At 40.3% G+C, this 19,560-nt stretch overlaps 1 protein-coding gene across 1 annotated transcript in view; it reads right to left on the reverse strand.

Annotated features, from left to right (window-relative positions):
- Positions 1-19,560, reverse strand: part of PDZD8 (PDZ domain containing 8) — a 93,955-nt gene that overhangs the window by 27,841 nt on the left and 46,554 nt on the right. The window contains exon 3 of the mRNA XM_039237345.1: positions 17,214-17,316. Coding sequence (XP_039093276.1) covers positions 17,214-17,316 — 103 coding nt within the window. The remainder of the gene's footprint in view (positions 1-17,213; positions 17,317-19,560) is intronic.

Raw genomic sequence — 19,560 nt, forward strand, 5'->3', positions numbered from 1 at the left:
TCAAGCCCTGCGTCAGGCTCTGTGCTGGGTGTGAAGCCTGAAGATCCTCTCTCTCCCTCTCCCATTGCCCCCACCCTCCTCACACTCACTCACTCTCTAACAAAAAAAGAGAGACAAAGAGAGAGAGAGAGAGACAGCATGAGAAGGAGAGGATCAGAGAGAGAGGAGACGCAGAATCCAAAACAGGCTCCAGGCTCTGAGCTAGCTGTCAGCATAGAGCCCGGCGTGGAGCTTGAACCCACAAACCGTGAGATCATGACCTGAGCGCGCCCCAAACCAATTCCAAATAAAGTGTTCAACTTAGTAGATGTTAAACCCTTAAACGACAGCACTGGAAATATAAAAAGAAAAAACAGTAGATCAAAGTGGCACATGAAAAAAACTCCACCTCTAGACTGACCTTTGATAAACACTGAACCTCAAACCCAACACGTCCAGAATGAGATCTTCTTTCTCCTCCTCAAGGCTCCAGTCTTGACAGCTTCCTCTCTCGCTCTCCAAACACCCCTTACCTCCAGTGGTATCCAAGCCACACTGATTCTATTTTCCATTTTTATTGCCACCATTCTGGTCAGACTTTCATTACCCCTCATCTCTACTATTTCCCATCTTTCCTTTGTCAGATCACCCTTGACTTACCCACTTGCTGCCAGATTTAGTAAAGTTATTATTTACTATATACTCTATGCCAGGTACTGAACTAGACATTTTAATACAGAGAATTTCCTTTACCCCTCCTACAACCGTGTGAAGCACTATTAGTCCCATTTTACAGAGGAATAAAGTACTTGTGGATGACATGGTTTGAGGACTCTAAGATCATGCTGCCGACAAGTAACCCAGGTAAGACTCAAATTCCGAGCCAAGACTGATTTAAAGATTCTGATGAGATCACTTCGTTCTAAAAGCTTCCATAACTCCTACTTAGAGAATAAGAACCAAACTTCTTAGTCTGGTATTTAAAGCACTTCTGTAATATGGTCTAACCCTTTTACTGTGTTGTATAGTGGTCCTACACTACCATATTCTTTAGTCAACCTGGGCAACACATATCCTAAACTTACTCACTCTTATTATTTATTTGGGCTTATGCCATATCCTCCACCTAGAAATGCCCTCTCTCCCATCTCAAAATACTACATATACCTGTGAGGCTTGGCTCAAATGTCACCTCCTATTCTTCCCTGGTTTTCCTAGAAGAATACTATCTCCTGTCCAGTGGAACCTCATAGTATTTTACTCTGCAACTCTCTCAGGGCATTCAAATGCTAACAGTAATATGCATGTTCATCATCCTGTTGTCTTATTTCCTCACTGCTTATCTTGAAGGAAAAGACCATCCTTTCACTGCTTATACCTCATACTCAGCTTCTTTTTCATATTCACACAGTGCCTTGCATTGATTTGGGGAGTTGATATTTCTATATTTTAACCTAAGTTCTTACTCTTTTCACAGTATTTCACAATCATATTAAACACACTAAGAAAATATGACACAGGGAACTGCATCCCTCAATTTTAACCAAGGTGAACTTTAAAAGTGGAAATGCCGTGTAGGATTTACTACTAAAGCTTAGAAGCCAGTAGTTTACTTAAGAAGCCAAATCATAGAACATTACATATGGTTAAAATTCCAGAGTCCCTACTGTATTCATAAATGTTATCAAATTGAACTAAACCAGAGTTTTCATAAAAACTGGCATTTTCAAAAAAGCTTTATTTGCTTTCATCTTTTTCTTCCTTTTGATAAGATTAAGACTGTAAATGGCAAATGGTTAAATAGGAACACCAAAATGTTATCTACAAGGCATCTGGCCTTGAGCAAACACACCGAAATGCCAACTCTGAGGCATCTAACCTAATGTATTTATAAATTTGTCTGTCTTAGATATTCTTATGTGAAATCACTTTTTTAGGGAACTCATTTTTTTACAATTTCTATGTATATTCAACAAATGGTGGATAGATCTGAATAGCTATCATTCAGCAAGACTTCTGAAACTCTCCCAAAACAAAAGGGAAGGCAAGTAAAAATTTAGATCACACGGTCATTTTATCTATGCTACACTGAACTATACACATAGAGTGAGAGGGTTTTTTTTAATGTTTTTAATAATACCGTTACACCATCATGTGCCGTATCTGTAAACCAAAACCCTCACTGTAAAAACCAGGCTTTCCTCAGAGCAGCAAATCTCATTTGTGACGAAGTCATGCTGAAACCTAGAAGTCTAGAAGAGAAAAAGGGCTGAGGGGCAATGGAGGCTCTCAGCTCATTGGTCATCCTCAGTATTCCCAGAACACTTACTGAGCGCCCCGCCAGATGCCAAATGCTGTAAGCAGAAACAATCATGCTGTCTGCTGTAAAGAAAGATCCTGGCGGAGGTAACACCAATCAGATTATCATACAAATATAAGTATCAATTCCCAACTATGAGAAATATTCCCAAGGACTTTCATGCTCATTAGAGTAGGTTTCCTAGAGGAATGACGACGGGTTGATATATCAGTCAGGGTCTGATAAGGAAACAGACAGCACCTAAGTATCTGCAACAGAGGGACTTCAAAACAGGGGACGGTTACTCAGTGACAGAACTAAAAACCAAACAGCAACCCTGGGCTGGAAGGACAGTGGGAGGAAGTGGAGGCCAGGGGCTAGAACATCCCACATAAGCAGGGAGCGTAACGGGCCTGTCCTGGAAGCACGGAGCCCTGGAGGAGAGCCAGCAGCTTGCCTGACGGGTCTGTCCTCGGCAGAGGAAAGGGGAAGAATGCCCTGGCTTCCCCAGTCTACTCCCACTTCCCATCAGAGCTTCCCACTGGTCAAACCCAGCTGAGAGTCAGCGGACACTGAAGCCTCGGAAGTTCTGCCAGCAGAGGCCAGCCCTGTCATGACGCGGTGCAGAGGAAGGGCCCGAGATGGAAGACTGGGGACGGGCACAGGTGTGCACGTGGAAAAGGTGCTGGGGGAAGCGTGCACGTTCAGAGGCTGCGTAGCAGACAGAGGATGGCAAGCGTGAAGGAGTGAAAGATGGCAGCGCGGCCAAAGCTGACCGGAGGGTAGAGGGGAGACTGGAGAGACAGAGGCCACACTGGAGAGGAGTGCTTTGTGGGGCACATCGAGGAGGTCACGGAAGGCTCAGATTTGCATTTCAGAACGATCACTTAGCCTGCCCTCGGCCTCCTAGGACTGTGAACTGGAACACACCAGGGATTCTACTATGTGCAAAACACATGGCATAAAAAGAATACAGCATATTTGTGTCCTGTGAAGTCTACCAGCAAGTGCAGTGTGCAGAATTGTCAAAGACCTTCTAAGTATCTTTCTTTTAGCATTTATATCATCTGGTCATCATCAGGGACACAGATTTATCTCACTGCCCCCACAGACCTAGTTCCTTGCTCAGTATATTTGTCAATCATCCTTCTGCTTTTTATATTTATATGCTTCTATGAATCATTTACCCACCTTTGTATTTTCAGCCAAAGAAAACTTCCCATTCATTTATCTACCTATGGCTATCTCAACTGCCATATTAATTTCACTTCTTTCTCCCCCATTATCTAGCTCTCATAAGTTTCTTATATAGACACCAGAAGTGCACAAATAATCAATTCTGTGAGAATTTTATGGTATTTAAATAAGTGTCTTCGTTTTGTGACAACAGGTCTTACGAAAAGCTGAATTTGTTTTGGAGGTACAAAGACATATTTATTTCTTTAAGGATCCTAGATCTCATATATTTTAGGCACAGTTTGGAATTTTTTCTTATCTAATTGTCCTGAGAGCTTTTTCTTCATTTTGTTCCTCTTGGAGCATCTTAGAAAAGTTTCATGCCATGAGCAAATCTGAACATTACACTGGAATCCTTCTTCTTGGTCTGTGCAGTCCATACATGGCTACTGAGCCCTTGAAGTATGGTCAGGCTGAATTGTGGTGTGCTGTAATTATGAAATATACACCAGATTTCAAATACTTTTAAATTAAAAGGAAAAAACTCTCATTTTTGATGTTGATCATATGTTGAAATAACAATACTTTGGGACAAGGGATCAAATAAGACATTACTAAAATTAAGTTCACTTGTTTATTTTTACTTTTTTTTTTTTTTGAGAGAGAAAGCATGCATGCAAGTGGGGGAGGGGCAGAGAGAGGCAGAGGGAGAGAAACAGAGAATCCCAGCTAGGCTCTGCATGGTCAGCACAGGGCCCAATGCAGGGCTCGAACTCACAAACCGTGAAATCATGACCTGAGTTGAAGGTGGACACTTAGCCAACTTAGCCACTCAGGTGCCCCTATTTTCACTTTTTAAAATGTGACTACTGGGGCACCCGGGTGGCTCAGTCGGTTAAGCATCTGACTTCGGCTCAGGTCATGATCTTACCGCCCATGAGTTTGAGCCCTACATCGGGCTCTGTGATGTCAGCTCAGAGCCTGGAGCTGCTTCGGATTCTGTGTCTCCTTCTCCCTCTGCCCCTCCCCCACTCACACTGTCTCTGTCTCTCAAAAAATGAATGTAAAAAAAATTATTAAAAAAATAAAATGTGTCTACAAGAAAATTTAAAGTCACCTAAATGGTGTGCATTTTATTTCTATTGGATGGTGTGGTTTCAGATCATTTGTGAAAACAGATCAAAGTCTTGGACTTAACCATTCAGGGTATTACACGTGGTCATTCTTACTCATAAGGCAGCTCTGTGACAAAATATTCTTCTATTAATAAAATAATATGGGAACCTTTCATGATTCTTCATAAAAAACTTCTGAAGGGTTCCCTGGGTGGCTCGGTTGGTTATGCATCTGACTCTTGGTTTTTTGGCTCAAGTTAGAATCTCACAGTTCCTGTGTTTGAACCCTGTGTCAGACTCTGCACTGGCAGCATGGAGCCTGCTTAGGATTCCCTCTCCGCCCCTCTCCCACTCATACTGTCCTATCGCTAAATAAATAAATAAGTAAATAAAATTTCTGAAAGTTGAAATGCATTTATTGTTTCCAATTCTATATGCTTGTTCAGCATTGTAATGTTAGATTCTAACCTAATCCCTATCTATAGAACATGAGTTCCCTATATATTATTATACGTTCTTCCAACTGATCACCTGCCCTCCACAAGCGTTTCCTGTATTGATTTGCCCTAACCTTTCCTCTGGACATATTGGGACACTCACTGGGCTCTAAAAAACAGACTGCCTCTGAGTCAGGTTCAATTCGTAGGCAGCAACTAAGTACAGCTGATCTTATTATGAAGGTCCTTTCATTCATCTCCCTGCCTTTTCAGAGCTCTCCTTCTCTGTTCCAAAAATGGTTCCATTACCACCACACCCAAATTGTCTTCTAGTTATTAGAATATCACTCGGTTCAGTTTTTGTTACAGGCAGTGGGATTTAATGGAACAAGATCCTATATGCAAAAGGCTTTGGTTCCTGTATATGAGAAAAGGATTTCATAGACTCATGTTGCATATCTGGTTCCTATGCCTCCTTTCTTACACTGACAGTTTTTTGAGAGTAGGGATCATTTCCTCAAACGTCTCTAACTGTAAGGCTGTATTTAAAAAGAAAATTGAGGGAGCCTGATATAACTGATCTTTCAAAAAGAGATTCTTTAAAAAAATGAGGTTTTGATTGGGAAGTAGCAGTGGAGAGAAGGAAAAGTACCACTGAAGTCCATCAGATAAAGGTCTAGAGTGTAGGAGGTGAAATCCTCTTTCATAACCTGGGGTGCGCTGGCCCTCACAGCAGCTGCCAACTGCGAGCTGCCAGTTGTCACCCTATTCCTCTGAAAGGACTATACTCATTCTGATGAAGAGTTCCAAATTATTCACTTACGGACTCTCCCCAGTTGTTACCTGAATGCTCTTCGGGGATTTACTACTTCTTATTTTTCAGGCAGATATGAAGTATCAGGACATCTTCTAATGCCTTTAACCACAGTTCCCTCTGGCACCTGCCTACTGTGCTATATACGACCTGAAGTGCTTCTGTTTATGCTGAACACAAGACCGTTCCAGTATCTCTCTTCTGTCCGTCCTATTGTACCTTCAGGGTCCCAGAAGATTCCTTTCTAATTCCTTGCCCATATGAAAACAGGAAGAAACCCATATTCTTATTAATTACGCACTTATATCCCAATATAAAAAAAAATTCCCTTAAAAAAAGTCCTCAGACAGATGTGAATATTTTTTTATGGTACGAATGTGGACTGTGCACATAAAATACATTCATAACCATCTACCTCGGGCTCTACTTCTACAAAGGCTGAAAAACTAAAATGATTCTCCACACTTCCCTGCTGCTGGGAATGACACATTACTCAGTTCTAGCCAGTGAGATTTAAGTGGAAGTCCCTGGGAGGAGCTTCTGGGAAAGCATTTTTTTTCCATTCATAGTTTGTCAAGTTGGTTTCCATATAATACCCAGTGCTCATCCCAAAAAGTGCCCTCCCCCATGCCCATCACCCCCTTCTCCTCTACCCCACCCCAATCAGCCCTCAGTTTGTTCTCAGTATTCAAGAGTCTCTCATGGTTTGCCTCCCTCCCTCTCCCCAATATTTTTCCCCTTCTCCTCCCCCATGGTCCTCTGTTAAGTTTCTCCTGATCCACTTATTTCGCTCAGCATAACACCTTCAAGATCCACCCATGTTGCTACAAATGGCCAGATTTCATTCTTTCTCATTGCAATGTAATATTCCATTGTATAGATGAACCACATCTTCCTGATCCATTCGTCAGCTGATGGACACTTAGACTCTTTCCATGTTTTGGCTACTGTTGAGAGCGCTGCTTTGAACATTGGGGTACATGTGCCCCTATGCATCAGCACTCCTGTATCCTTTGGGTAAATTCCTAGCAGTGCTATTGCTAGGTCATAGGGGAGTTCTATTGTTAATTTTTTGAGGAACCTCCACACTGTTTTTTGGAGGGGCTGCACCAGTTTACATTCCCACTAACAGTGCAGGAGGGTGCCCATTTTTCTACATCCTTGCCAGCATCTAGAGTCTCCTGATTTGTCCATCTAGCAACTCTGACCAGCATGAGGTGGTATCTCGGTGTGGTTTTGATTTGTATTTCCCTCATGATGAGTGATGCTGAGCATTGTTTCATGTATGTGTTGGCCATCTGGATGTCCTCTTTGGAGAAGTGTCTATTCATGTCTTCTAACCATTTCTTCACTGGATTATTGGATTGTTTTTCTGGTGTGGAGTTAGGTGAGTTCCTCATAGATTTTGGATACTATCCCTTTATCTGATATGTCATTTGCAACTACCTTTTCCTATTCCTTCAGTTGCGTATTAGTTATACTGATTGTTTCCTTTGCTGTGCAGAAGCTTTTTATCTTGATGAGGTCCCAGGAGTTCACTGTTGCTCTTGATTCCCTTGCCTTTGGGGATGTATCAAGCAACAAATTGCTGCGGTGGAGGTCAAGAAGGTTGTTTCCTGCTTTCTCCTCTAGGGTTTTCACGGTTTCCTGTCTCATGTTCAGGTCCTTTATTCATTTTGAGTTTATTCTGGTGTATGGTGTGAGAAAGTGATCTAGTTTCATTCTTCTGCATGCTGCTGTCCAGCTCTCCCAGCACCATCTGTTAAAGAGGCTGTCTTTTTTCCATGGGATGCTCTTTCCTGCTTTGTCAAAGATTAGTCGGCTGTACATTTGTGGGTCCAATTCTGAGTTCTCTATTCTATTCCATTGGTCTATGTGTCTGTTTTTGTGCCAATACCATACTGTCTTGATGATGACAGCTTTGTAGCAGAGGCTAAGGTCTGGGATGGTGATGCCTCTCATTTTGGTTTTCTTCTTCAATATTACTTTGGCTATTCGGGGCCTTTTGTGGTTCCGTAAATATTTTAGGATAGTTTGTTCTAGCTTTGAGAAGAATGCTGGTGCAATTCTGATTGGGATTGCATTGAATGTGTAGATTGCTTTGGGCAGTAATGACATTTTAACTATATTTATTCTTCCAATCCATGAGCATGGAATGTTNCTTCAATATTACTTTGGCTATTCGGGGCCTTTTGTGGTTCCGTAAATATTTTAGGATAGTTTGTTCTAGCTTTGAGAAGAATGCTGGTGCAATTCGGATTGGGATTGCATTGAATGTGTAGATTGCTTTGGGTATTAATGACATTTTAACAATATTTATTCTTCCGACAAATGAGAATGGAATGTTTTACCATTTCTTTGTGTCTTCTACAATTTCCTTAATAAGTTTTCTATAGTTTTCATCATACAGATCTCTTATATCTTTGGTTAGGTTTATTCCTAGGTATTTATGGTTTTTTGTGGAATTGTGAATGGGATCAGTTTCTTGTTTTCTCTTTCTGTTGCTTCATTGTTGGTGTATAAAAATGCAACCGAATTCTGTACCTTGATTTTGTACCCTGTGACTGTGCTGAATTCATGGATCAGCTCTAGTAGGCTTCTGGTGGAGTCTGTCGGGTTTTCCATGTACAGTATCATGACGTCTATGAAAAGTGAAAGTCTGACTTCTTTGCCAATTCTGATGCCTTTTATTCCTTTTGTTGTCTGATGGCTGATGCTAGGAATTCCAGCACTATGTTAAACAACAGTGGTGAGTGGACATCCCGGTCATGTTCCTGATCTCAGGGGGAAAGCTCTCAGTTTTTCCCCATTGAAAATGATATTAGCTGAGGGCTTCTCATAGATGGCTTTTATGATGTTTAAGTAAGTTCCTTCTATCCCGCCTTTCTCGAGGGCCTTTATTAAGAAGGGATGCTGTATTTTGTCAAATGCTTTTTCTGCATCTATCGACAGGATCATATGGGTTTTACCTTTTCTTTTGTTAATGTGATATATCACACTGATTGATTTGCGAATACTGAACCAGCCCTGTCACCCAGGAATGAATCCCACTTGATCATGGTAGATAATTCCTTTTATGTGCTGTTGAATTCGATTTGCAAGTATCTTGTTGAGGATTTCTGCATCCATATTCATCAAGGATATTGGCCTGTAGTCTTTTTTTGGGGGGGTCTCTGTCTGGCTTGGGAATCAAAGTGATGCTGGCTTCATAAAATGAGTCCAGAAGTTTTGCTTCCATTTCTATTTTTTGGAATAGCTTGAAAAGAATGGGTATTAACTCTGATTTAAATGTCTGGTAGAATTCCCCAGGGAAGCCATCTGGCCCAGGGCTCTTATTTGTTGAGAGATTTTTGATTAACTGATTCAATTTCTTCACTAGTTATGGGTTTGTTCAGATTTCCTCTCTTCCCATGTGAACTTTGGTAGTGTGTTTAGGAATTTGTCCATTTTTTCTAAGTTGTCCAGTTTGTTGACTTATAATTTTTCATAATATTCCCTGATAATTGCTTGTATTTCTGAGGGATTGGCTGTAACAATCCATTTTCATTCATGATTTTTTATATTTGGGTGCTCTCTCTTTTCTTTCTGAGAAGCCTGGCTAGACGTTTATCAATTTTATTTTTTCAAAAAACCAACTCTTGGTTTCATTGATATGTTCAACTGTTTTTTTGGATTTTATATTGTTTATTTCTGCTATGATTCTTATTATTTCTCTTCTTTGCTGGGCTTGGGGTGCTCTTGTTGCTCTCCTTCTAGTTCCTTTAGGTGCGCGGTTAGATTTTGTACTTGCGCTTTTTCTAGTTTCTTGAAATAGGCCTGGAGTGCAATGTAGTTTCCTCTTAGGACTGCCTTTGCCGCATCCCAAAGAGTTTGGATTGTTGTATTTTCGCTTTCATTTGTTTCCACATATTTTTAAATTTCTTCTCTAATTGCCTGACTGGCCCATTTGTTCTTCAGTAGGGTGTTCTTTAACCTCCATGTTTTTGGAGGTTTTCCAGACTTCTTCCTGTGATTAATTTCAAGTTTCATAGCATTGTGATCTGCAAGTGTGCATGGTATGATCTCAATTCTTTTATATTTATTGAGGACTGCTTTATGTCCCACTATGTGATCTATCTTGGAGAATATCAAGTGCCATGCACACTTGAGGAGAAAGTGAATTCCATAGCCTCAGGGTGTAGAGTTCTAAATATATCTGTCAAATTCATCTGGTCCAATGTGTCATTCAAGTCCACTGTGTCTTTAGTGATTTTCGGTCTAGCTGATGTATCCATTGCTGTAACTGGAGTATTAAAGTCCACTGCTATTAGCACATTCTTATCCATAAGATTGTTTCTGTTTTTGATTGTTTTATGTATTTGGGTGCTCCCGTATTCGGTGCATAGACATTTATAATTGTTAGCTCTTCCTGATGGATAGACCCTGTAATTATTATAGAATGCCCTTCTTCGTCCCTTGTTACTGCCTTTAAAGTCCAGTTTGTCTGATATAAGTATGGCTACTCCAGCTTTCTTTTGGCTTCCAGTAGTATGATAGATATTTCTCCTTCCCCTTACTTTCAATCTGAAGGTCTAAAATGAGTCTCTCGTAGACAGCAAATAGATGGATTTTGTTTTTGTATCCATTCTGCTACCCTATGTCTTTTGATTGGAGCATTTAGCCCATTTACATTCAGTGTTATTATTGAAAAATATGGTTTTAGAGTCATTGTGTTCTTTGTAGGATTCATGCTTGTAGTGGTGTCTCTGGTACCTTGCGTTCCTTGCAACATTTCCCTCATAGAGTCGCTCTTAGGATTTCTTGTGGGACTGGTTTAGTGGTGACAAATTCTTTCAATTTTTGTATATTCGGGAAGACTTTTATCTCTCCTTCTATTCTGAATCACAGGCTTGCTGGATAGAGGATTCTGGCTCCATATTTTTTCTGTTCATCACATTGAAGATTTCCTGCCATTCCTTTCTGGCCTGCCAAGTTTCAGTATATAGGTCTGTAACCACTCTGACAGGAGTCCCATTGTATGTTAGGGCCCTTTTATCCCTAGCTGCTTTCAGAATTCTCTTTGTCCTTATATTTTTCCAGTTTCACTATGATACATCATGCAGAAGATCGATTCAAGTTACGTCTGAGGGGTGTTCTCTGTGCCTCTTGGATTTCAATGTCTGCTTCCTTCCCCAGATTGGTACAGTTCTCAGCTATAATTTGTTCAAGGACTCCTTCAGTGCCTTTCCCTCTCTTCCTCTTCTGGAATTCCTATGATACGGATATTGTTCTGTTGGACTGTATCACTCAGTTCTCCAACTCTCCTTTCGTGTTCCTGGATCAGCTTATCTTTTTCTTGGATTCTTCGTTTTCTATAATTGTGTCTTCTAATTCACCTATTCTCCTCTCTGCCTCTTCAATCCATGCATTGAATGCCTCCATTTTATTATGCACCTAATTTGTAGCATTTTTTAATTCATCACAACTATTTTTAAGCTCTATAGCCTTTGTAGCAATCGCTTCTCTGACGTCTTCCATGCCGTTTTCAATGCCAGCGATTAATTTTATGGCTATTGTTCTGAATTCTTATTCAGTTATGTTGCTTATATCTGTTTTGAGTTCTTTAGCTGTCACTTCTTCCTGTAATTTCTTGAGAGGAGAGTTCTTCCATTTCATCATTTTGGCTAGCTTTCTGTCTCTTGTCAGTTTTTTTTTTTTTTTAACTTTTTTTAATAGTTTATTTATTTTTGAGACAGAGAGAGACAGAACATGAGTGGGGGGGCGGTGGGCAGAGAAAGAGAGAGACACAGAATCTGAAACAGGCTCCAGGCTCTGGGCTGTCAGCACAGAGCCCAATGCGGGGCTCGAACCCACAAACCATGAAATCATGACCTGAGCCGAAGTCGGACGTTTAACCAACTGAGCCACCCAGGCGCCCCTGTCTCTTGCTAGTTTTAAAAGCTTGTAGTGAGCTCTGTACCTGCGAGTACTGCTATATTAAAGAAGGCTCATTGACTGTCCAAGGCCTGTCCATTCAGGAAGTGTTCTTTTAATGGTGTCTCTTAGTCTCTCTTGTTGAGGCTTTGGTTATTTTATTTTCCTACTGTAGTGGTATTTGGGACTCTCCACAATGTGTACTTTGGCTTCTTTCTTGAGGTAGCCCTGGAAAGGAAAACAGACAGACAAACACACAGGGAACAAAGGCATGCAAATGCATAGACAAATCCAACAAGCAAGCAAACTGAAAGGGAAGAAGAGAAAGAGAGAAAGAGAAAGAGAAAGAGAAAACCTAAAAGACAAAGGACAGTCTAAATGACCAGGCAGAGAGACTAAGAGGCTTAATTCAGAGAGAGAGAAAGAGGAGGATATGGTAGACGGCAAGGAGAAACAAACAAAGATATGTTACCCAAAGACACTATATATTCTGATTACTCCAGAAAGAAAGAGATAGAAAGGTAGGGGTGGAGGTGTAGAATATACATCTAGAGAATGGATTAAATGTGACTGCTTAAGCAAACCAGTGACCAGAGTGCCCAGTCCATCAGAGAGGAGGGATATGAATAAGACAAGGGAAAACAGATCAGAATAGAAAGAATTGATCTAGAATTAATCATGGCAATGTATCCATGTTGGTCTTGCCCTGAGCTCTGGTTAAAAAAAAAAAAAAAAAAAAGCAGCAGCTCTCTAGCGGGGATGGGCGTGGTTTGGTGTAGGCAGGTCTTACCCTCCACTGAGTCCCACTGGCCACTCCCTGAGGCCCCACCTTGGTGGCTGTGGGGAGAAAAATGGCAGTGCCCCAGTCCCTTCTGGAACCAAATGTTGCAAATCACTCTTTTGGGTCTGATCTCCCTGTGTTGTGGTTGTAGCCAAGGTGGGCCATGTTCTATGTCCCAAGCCCCACCTTGTTTCCAGATCTTAGTCTGCACACTTTAAAGATAATGCCCAAAATGTAATCCCGCAGGCCGGGCTGCTTCCCAGCAGAGGATGAAGCCGGGAGAGCAGTGGAACAGCTTCCCTTGGCACCGCCTGGGACCGGGGCACCCAGCCCAAAGTCCACGCCACAGCTAGAAATAGAATCACTATCTGTCCAGAGCTGAGGTTTTTGTCTTCTCCAGGGACTGTTCTATGAGCAGTTTCAGCTGCTCTTTCTCTTCCCCTTGACTCTCTGTGGCTCCCCGCTACGGGGGTCCCCTCCCCTCCATGTCTCCGGGTCCGGGAAAGCATTTAAAAAAGACAAACTGTGGCTGACCAGTACCTCTGGCAGGCTTTAGCCCTCACCCTTTTTCTTGAAGGCTGGATATCTAGGGGTGCACTAGACATCTTGCATCCATGAGGACAAAACTCTCACGCTAAGACTGATGGAGCAGGAAGCCAGGTAAGAGCCAGGCTCTGTACTTAAAGTGTGGCACACGAGGCAAGTGTTTTACTTGCCTAAGCCACTATTCATTTGCTTTTGCTAATACTTGCAGCTAATACATTAAAACTGTTCATCTGCGCCTCCTAACACTTGTGCCAACAGTACAAATCTAAAGATTTTGTCTAGAATTATTATTATCTTTCACTGTCAGCAACATGATAAGGTACATGATAATGCTTTAAAGACTCACAAGCACATTTAAAATATGGAAAGAATTAGTTTCTTTCATTCTACATTTTCACTCAAACTAGTGGATCACTTCACTGAACACATTTCAACATTCAAAAAACTAATTTATGGGTGCTGGAGTGGCTCAGTCTTAGGTTAAGTGTCTGACTTTGGCTCAGGTCCTGATCTCAGGGTTCATGATTTGAGCCCCACCTCGGGCTTTGTGCTGACAGCTCAGAGCCTGGAGCCTGCTTCAGATTCTGTGTCTCCCTCTCTCTCTATCCTTCCCCTGCTCTGTCTCCCTCGGTCTCTCAAAAAAATGAATAAATGTTAAAACAAAAAATATTTTAAACTAATTTAAACCTGAAAACTGTATGTATACAAAGACAGCTTCTAAACTCATCAAGTACTTTCACGTACTTACTTTTTAGTGATGTTCTTTTTTCTAGCCCAATTTGCAATGTATTGCAAATTATTTAATCCTCTTCCGCAATGTTTTATGTAGCCCTGAAGAACACGATAAATTCTCCCCCCCTAGAGTTATTAAATTCAGACACATGTAATTTAGTGCCTGGAGACACTTAACTGCTGCTGACATTTTCGACACCAGATGTAACAAGTAACCTGCAATACTTTCTCCACAACTACCTATGGCATCTGTAAAGACCTAAAATTATAACTCAAAATTAAAGTCCTACTAACCTTTGCTGTAAAATATTAAAGCTGTCTAATCTCATATCTTTGCAAATATAATAAAGGAAACTGAAAATGCCAACTGCAATGGCCAAGTTACGACAATTTCATAGCTGTATAAAACAATACTGCTCTTCCACGTATTCATGTAGTTCAGAACTGGTTATTTTATTCCCCTAAGGAGTTGCTTCAAATTGAGATGTAACTCAGAAGAAAGCTGGGGCATGAACAACCATCAAAGAAATGGGAGACATTCTCTAAAACCACTATTTTGACCATGTAATTCCCATGCTCAGAATCTTCACCAGCTCCTTACCACCTTCATAAATTCAAACTATGTGGACCATCCTCCTTTTCCAGCTTTACTCCTATTTTCCCACCCAGATCAAAATTATTCTAGTTATTCCAAAAGAATTTCATACTACTCAATTTTTATGTAAGGATATTCATAAAATTATTACAGAAAGAAATTAGAAACAATTTAAGGTCAAAAGAACATTCAAAGATACCACATTACCATTAAAAGTCATATTCTTTAAGAGCATGAAAATATGCTTAAAGATCTATTTTAAAAGTTGAGAACTGTGCCTATTTTTTAAAATGCTATGGGGGCGCCTGGGTGGCACAGTCGGTTAAGCATCCGACTTCAGCTCAGGTCATGGTCTCACAGTTCATGGGTTTGAGTACTGTGTCGGGCTCTGTGCTGACAGCTCAGAGCCTGGAGGTTGTTTCAGATTCTGTATCTCTCTCTCTCTCTCTGACCCTCCCCTTGCACATGCTCTCTCTCTCTCTCTCTCTCGCAGAAATAAATAAAACATTTAAAAAAAGGTTAAAAAAATGCTATAAAGAATAACATTATTCTAGGAGAAACCATAACCCATTACTATAAACAGCTAGGTAGCATAGTTCAAAAGTACCTATTCACATAATGAAGACATAATCAAGAAATAGTGTTCCTAAATACTGGCTACAAAAAATAATCACAGGATTGGCTATATTACCACCAAGAGAAACTGAATAGAAACAACTAAATATATAAGTACACCTTTAAAGAATACAACCATAATTTATTCCTGCAAAAAACTATTGACATGCTAAATGGATCTTTTCTTTCAAAAGACTAAAAGTAATTCAAGAGAGGTTTGGGGTTTCAAGAGGCACTTTTGGAATTTTATTATTACTAAACCCATATTTCAATATATGCTCAGGAAATGAAATAAAGTGGTAAAAAAAAAAAGGCTGTGGTTCCCTAAGGGAAGAGACTCTTCTGCCTCAACTTCCCTGGCCTTCCCACCCACCCCCTGTCTCGATTACAGCCATAACATTCTGGAACTCTGTTTCCATTTGTGAAGCTTCAGGGGCTTAATAAAGAAATACTGTAGACAACATTTTGCTAAATACTCTAAATCTTTAATAGACTAGTAGATTTATGCAAATTGCAAGAAGCACATAATAATTGATACTAAAACTGCTACCAGAATATTCAGAAAATACCAACTCACTTTAGAAACAAATTAAACAATAACTAGTGACAATTTTTATTCATTTAAGAACCCAAAGAATCTAACTCAACCTTAAAATATGTTGAAAGTAAAGCATTATTTTTGTTTATTTTTTAATTCTAACATTTAAAATATTTTAATAGCCTTTTCAGTCTTGCAATTTGGGTAACAGTCTTTTTATTTTAAATGTTTTAAATTTTTTTAATGTTTTTCATTTACTTCTGAGAGAGAGAGAGAGAGAGAGAGAGAGAGAGAGCGAGCGAGCAGGGGAGGGTCAGAGAGAGAGGGAGACACAGAATCTGAAGCAGGCTCCAGGCTCTGAGCTGTCACCACAGAGCCCGACGCCAGGCTCGAACCCACGAACCGTGAGATCATGACCTGAGCTGAAGTCAGACGCTTAACCGACTGAGCCACCCAGGTCCCCCCCACCTTTTTTAAATAAAAAAAAAGAAACCAGAACTCTTAAGTCCTTCATACACCAAAAGTATATCAAATCCATTCTCTTCTATTTCTCAGCCATCACCTGGTTCAAGTATCCATCCTTCCCCTCCCTAAGTGTCTCCTGACCCGGCTCTCTCAGGGAGCGCTCTTACCCACCTGCAACACTTTGTCTACACAGGCATTTGTACAAACGTACACAAGATCACATCACCTGTCATCTTAAAACCCTCCCACCACAAACAGTGAAATGCAAGCTCCTTACAGATTACACACGACTCGCTCCCTCATGTACGATGCTCCAGACACTGGCCTTCGGTCCTCAGGCACCCAGCGCGCTCCTCGAGCTCCCCTGCCCTCACACGTCTGCCACTCCCTTTGCTGGAAGTGCCTCGCACTCCCTCATTCCCCCACACTCTGTGTGGCTTGCTCCTCTTCATGATTCAGGCCCCATTTCCAGTGTGGGGTTGGCAGATTAGCAAATACAAACTGGGGAAATACTTTTAACAACAAATTATTCACAGTTTATCTGAAATTCTAACCGAGCTGATGAACATCCTGCCTCAGTGTCATTGTTTCAGTGGTTTCCCCATCGTCATCGTCATCATCATCATCTAAGCCATCTCCTCTGGCATAACCCCATTTTCTTCATAATATCTGTCAATTTCTGGAAATTACCTTGTTCACTTCTTCGGTTTACCCATTTATTGTCATTTCTACCTCCATCCTGTAACGTGTAGTTCACCTTTCCCCTCTTCTAATCCTCATGCCAAACCTTTACCCCAAGTGAGCACCAAAAATACAGGGTCTTTTCTTAATCTGAACTGTTTCCTCAGCATCGTACACAGCGCCTGGTAGAGAGTAAGCATTTATAACACATCTATTGAATGAAAGAATGCTCTAAATTTACTCGCTTTCTAAGATGCTTAGAGTTATTCTAATTCCATCTCTGTGAAATAATTTTAGAGTTCTAGGAGTAAAAATAGAGTAGGTTTCTTATGTGAGCAAGCGTTCGGAATACTAGTTTTATGTGGTTCATTTTATTACTGATGTATACTGCAATAAGACCGGTAGGAGATGTTCATCATTATTTGCACATGACCAAAAATAACTCTAGGGATATAGAAATGTTATTAAAAGCATACTTATAGAATACAAACTTTATGAAGATGTAACACTATGCAAATCCACTTTACCGTCTTAATAGAACTCCTCTGTTTTTCTTCCCAAACACCACTGCTCAACTCAAGTGTACAGTGAATATTTGCCTCTCTGTCATAGGATCCAAAAATGAGTAACCTGCATAAAAATAAAACAAGGAGACGATTACACCAGGTATACGAAATAAACTTTTTCTTTCTGATTATACCACGAAGTGATAAATTACTCCATTACTATCTATAATTTTGGTAACAGAAAAAAAAGTAAGTCAAATACCTAGTACACCCTCTAGTGGGAAAGGGAAGTAAAGCTAAGATTAGGTGAAATTCAGGACAAGCTGTTTCTCAGCAACTAGACCAAGTAGAAAATAGTAGATATTCATGAGGTGAACAAACTGACCAGGCAGTTATACATAGCAGCAGAAGCTACAGATTTCCAATCTGACTGTTGAATTTAAAAACTAAGTTAGAGAGTGACACATAAAGTACAATACCACCTCTGTACAGATTACACACACCTAAAATAGTATAGCATAGCTGCTGATGAACATACCCACATACTTCTCCATCTACTAATATCACTTTAGGCAAATTATTTAACTTCTCAAAACCCATCACTTTCTCTGAAAAATTCAGGGCAAAAATAATACCACTTAAGAGCTGTTGTGAGAACAAAAGACAATGACGCATGCCGAAGCATTCAGTATAGCACCACGCAAACAATAAGTGTTCACTAAGTGTTTGCTATTTCTATTATCTTGAAAACAATTGTCAAGGGATTAACTGAATCACCTAACTTTACTGTTTAATATTCAAATCCAAAAAGGGAAATCTCCGGCCCAATCTTGAGATGTTATAAAGCAGTGTTACCACTAAAGGAAAAAAATAATTATCCTTATTTCTAGCTTCCATATTACCTATCTTCTAAATCAGAACGTAAGTCTGCCAATGTGTTTCAGGAGAAAGCTTGAGACTAGCTTTAGTCAATATCTGACTGCTACTCTATTACTTTATGTCTACACAAAGATCATGGGGGGTAGAAGTGAGATAATTTTTTTTTTAAAGTAGGTAAAACACATTAGACGGGCATCTGAGTGGTTCAGTTGGTTGAGTGTCCAACTTTTGATTTTGGCTCAGGTCATGATCTCACAGTTGTGAGACTGAGCCCTGCACTGGGCTCTGAGCTAACAGTGTGGAGACTGCTTGGGATTCATTTTGTCTCTGTCTCCTCCAAACCCCTGCCCTGCTTATGCACACATGCGCATACATGTACTCTCTAAATAAATATATAAATTTAATAAAAGGGGCACCTGGGTGGCTCAGTGGGTTAAGTGTCTGACATCAGCTCAGGTCATGATCTCGTGGTTCCAAAGTTCGAGCCCCCCACATCGTACTCTGTGCTAACAGCTCAGAGCTTGGAGCCTGCTTCAGATTCTGTGTCTCCTTCTCTCTCTGTTCCTCCCCCACTCACTCTCTCTCTCTCTCTCTCTCAAAAAGATTAAAAGAAATTTTTTTAGTAAACTGAAAAACACATTAGAGTAATATAAAAAAAATCGTGTCCTAAGGTTGGAGACCTAGAGCAAATCATGTCCATACTTCACAAACCAGCTTCATAAACTAAAAGGTCTGAATAAATATGCGGAAAAAAAATCTCTAAACTTATATAGTTTTTAATCTTAAAAGTATATTTAATAATGCTTAACAACCTATTGACAAAAACATCACAAAGATTCATAATTATAAAATACTAAGTATAAAAAGGAGAATTTTTACTCATCCAAGCTCTGCTGCCACCATCTGTTCAAAAGAGTAAACTACCTATGGGCCTTTCCAGTCATGCAGAGAAGGCTATGACCAGCTAATGCTCCCACACTCCCAAAAGATACTAATCTTCAGCATTCAGGAATGATCAAGCAATTCTCAGAATCCATCCCTGAAACCCTAACACTATTTTCATATTTTTACATTTTCATAACACTTTTTTAACGTCTTTAAAAATAACAACACAAAACTAATTAATTCAAAATGAGTTATAGACCTAAATGTGAGAGAAAAAAACATAAAAGCAAAACTTTGTGACCTTGATTTAGGCAATGGTTTCTTTTTTTTTTTTTTTTTTTTTTACAAATAGTTTATTGTCAAATTAGTTTTTACATAACACTCAGTGCTCATCCCCAAAGTGCCCTCCTTCATGCCCATCCCCCCCTCCCCCCCACATCCATCAGTCCTCAGTTTTTGTCAGCATTCAAGAGTCTCTCATGGTTTGCCTCTCTCCCTTTCCCCCACCATTTCCGCCCTTCTTCTCCCCCTTGGTCCTCCGTCAAGTTCCTCCTAATCCTCCTATACGTGCAAACATATGGTATTTGTCCTTCTCTGCCTGACT

The sequence above is a fragment of the Hyaena hyaena genome, unplaced genomic scaffold, assembly GCF_003009895.1.
Source record: "Hyaena hyaena isolate Hyena2069 unplaced genomic scaffold, ASM300989v1 scaffold_124, whole genome shotgun sequence".
Classification (NCBI taxonomy): domain Eukaryota; kingdom Metazoa; phylum Chordata; class Mammalia; order Carnivora; family Hyaenidae; genus Hyaena; species Hyaena hyaena.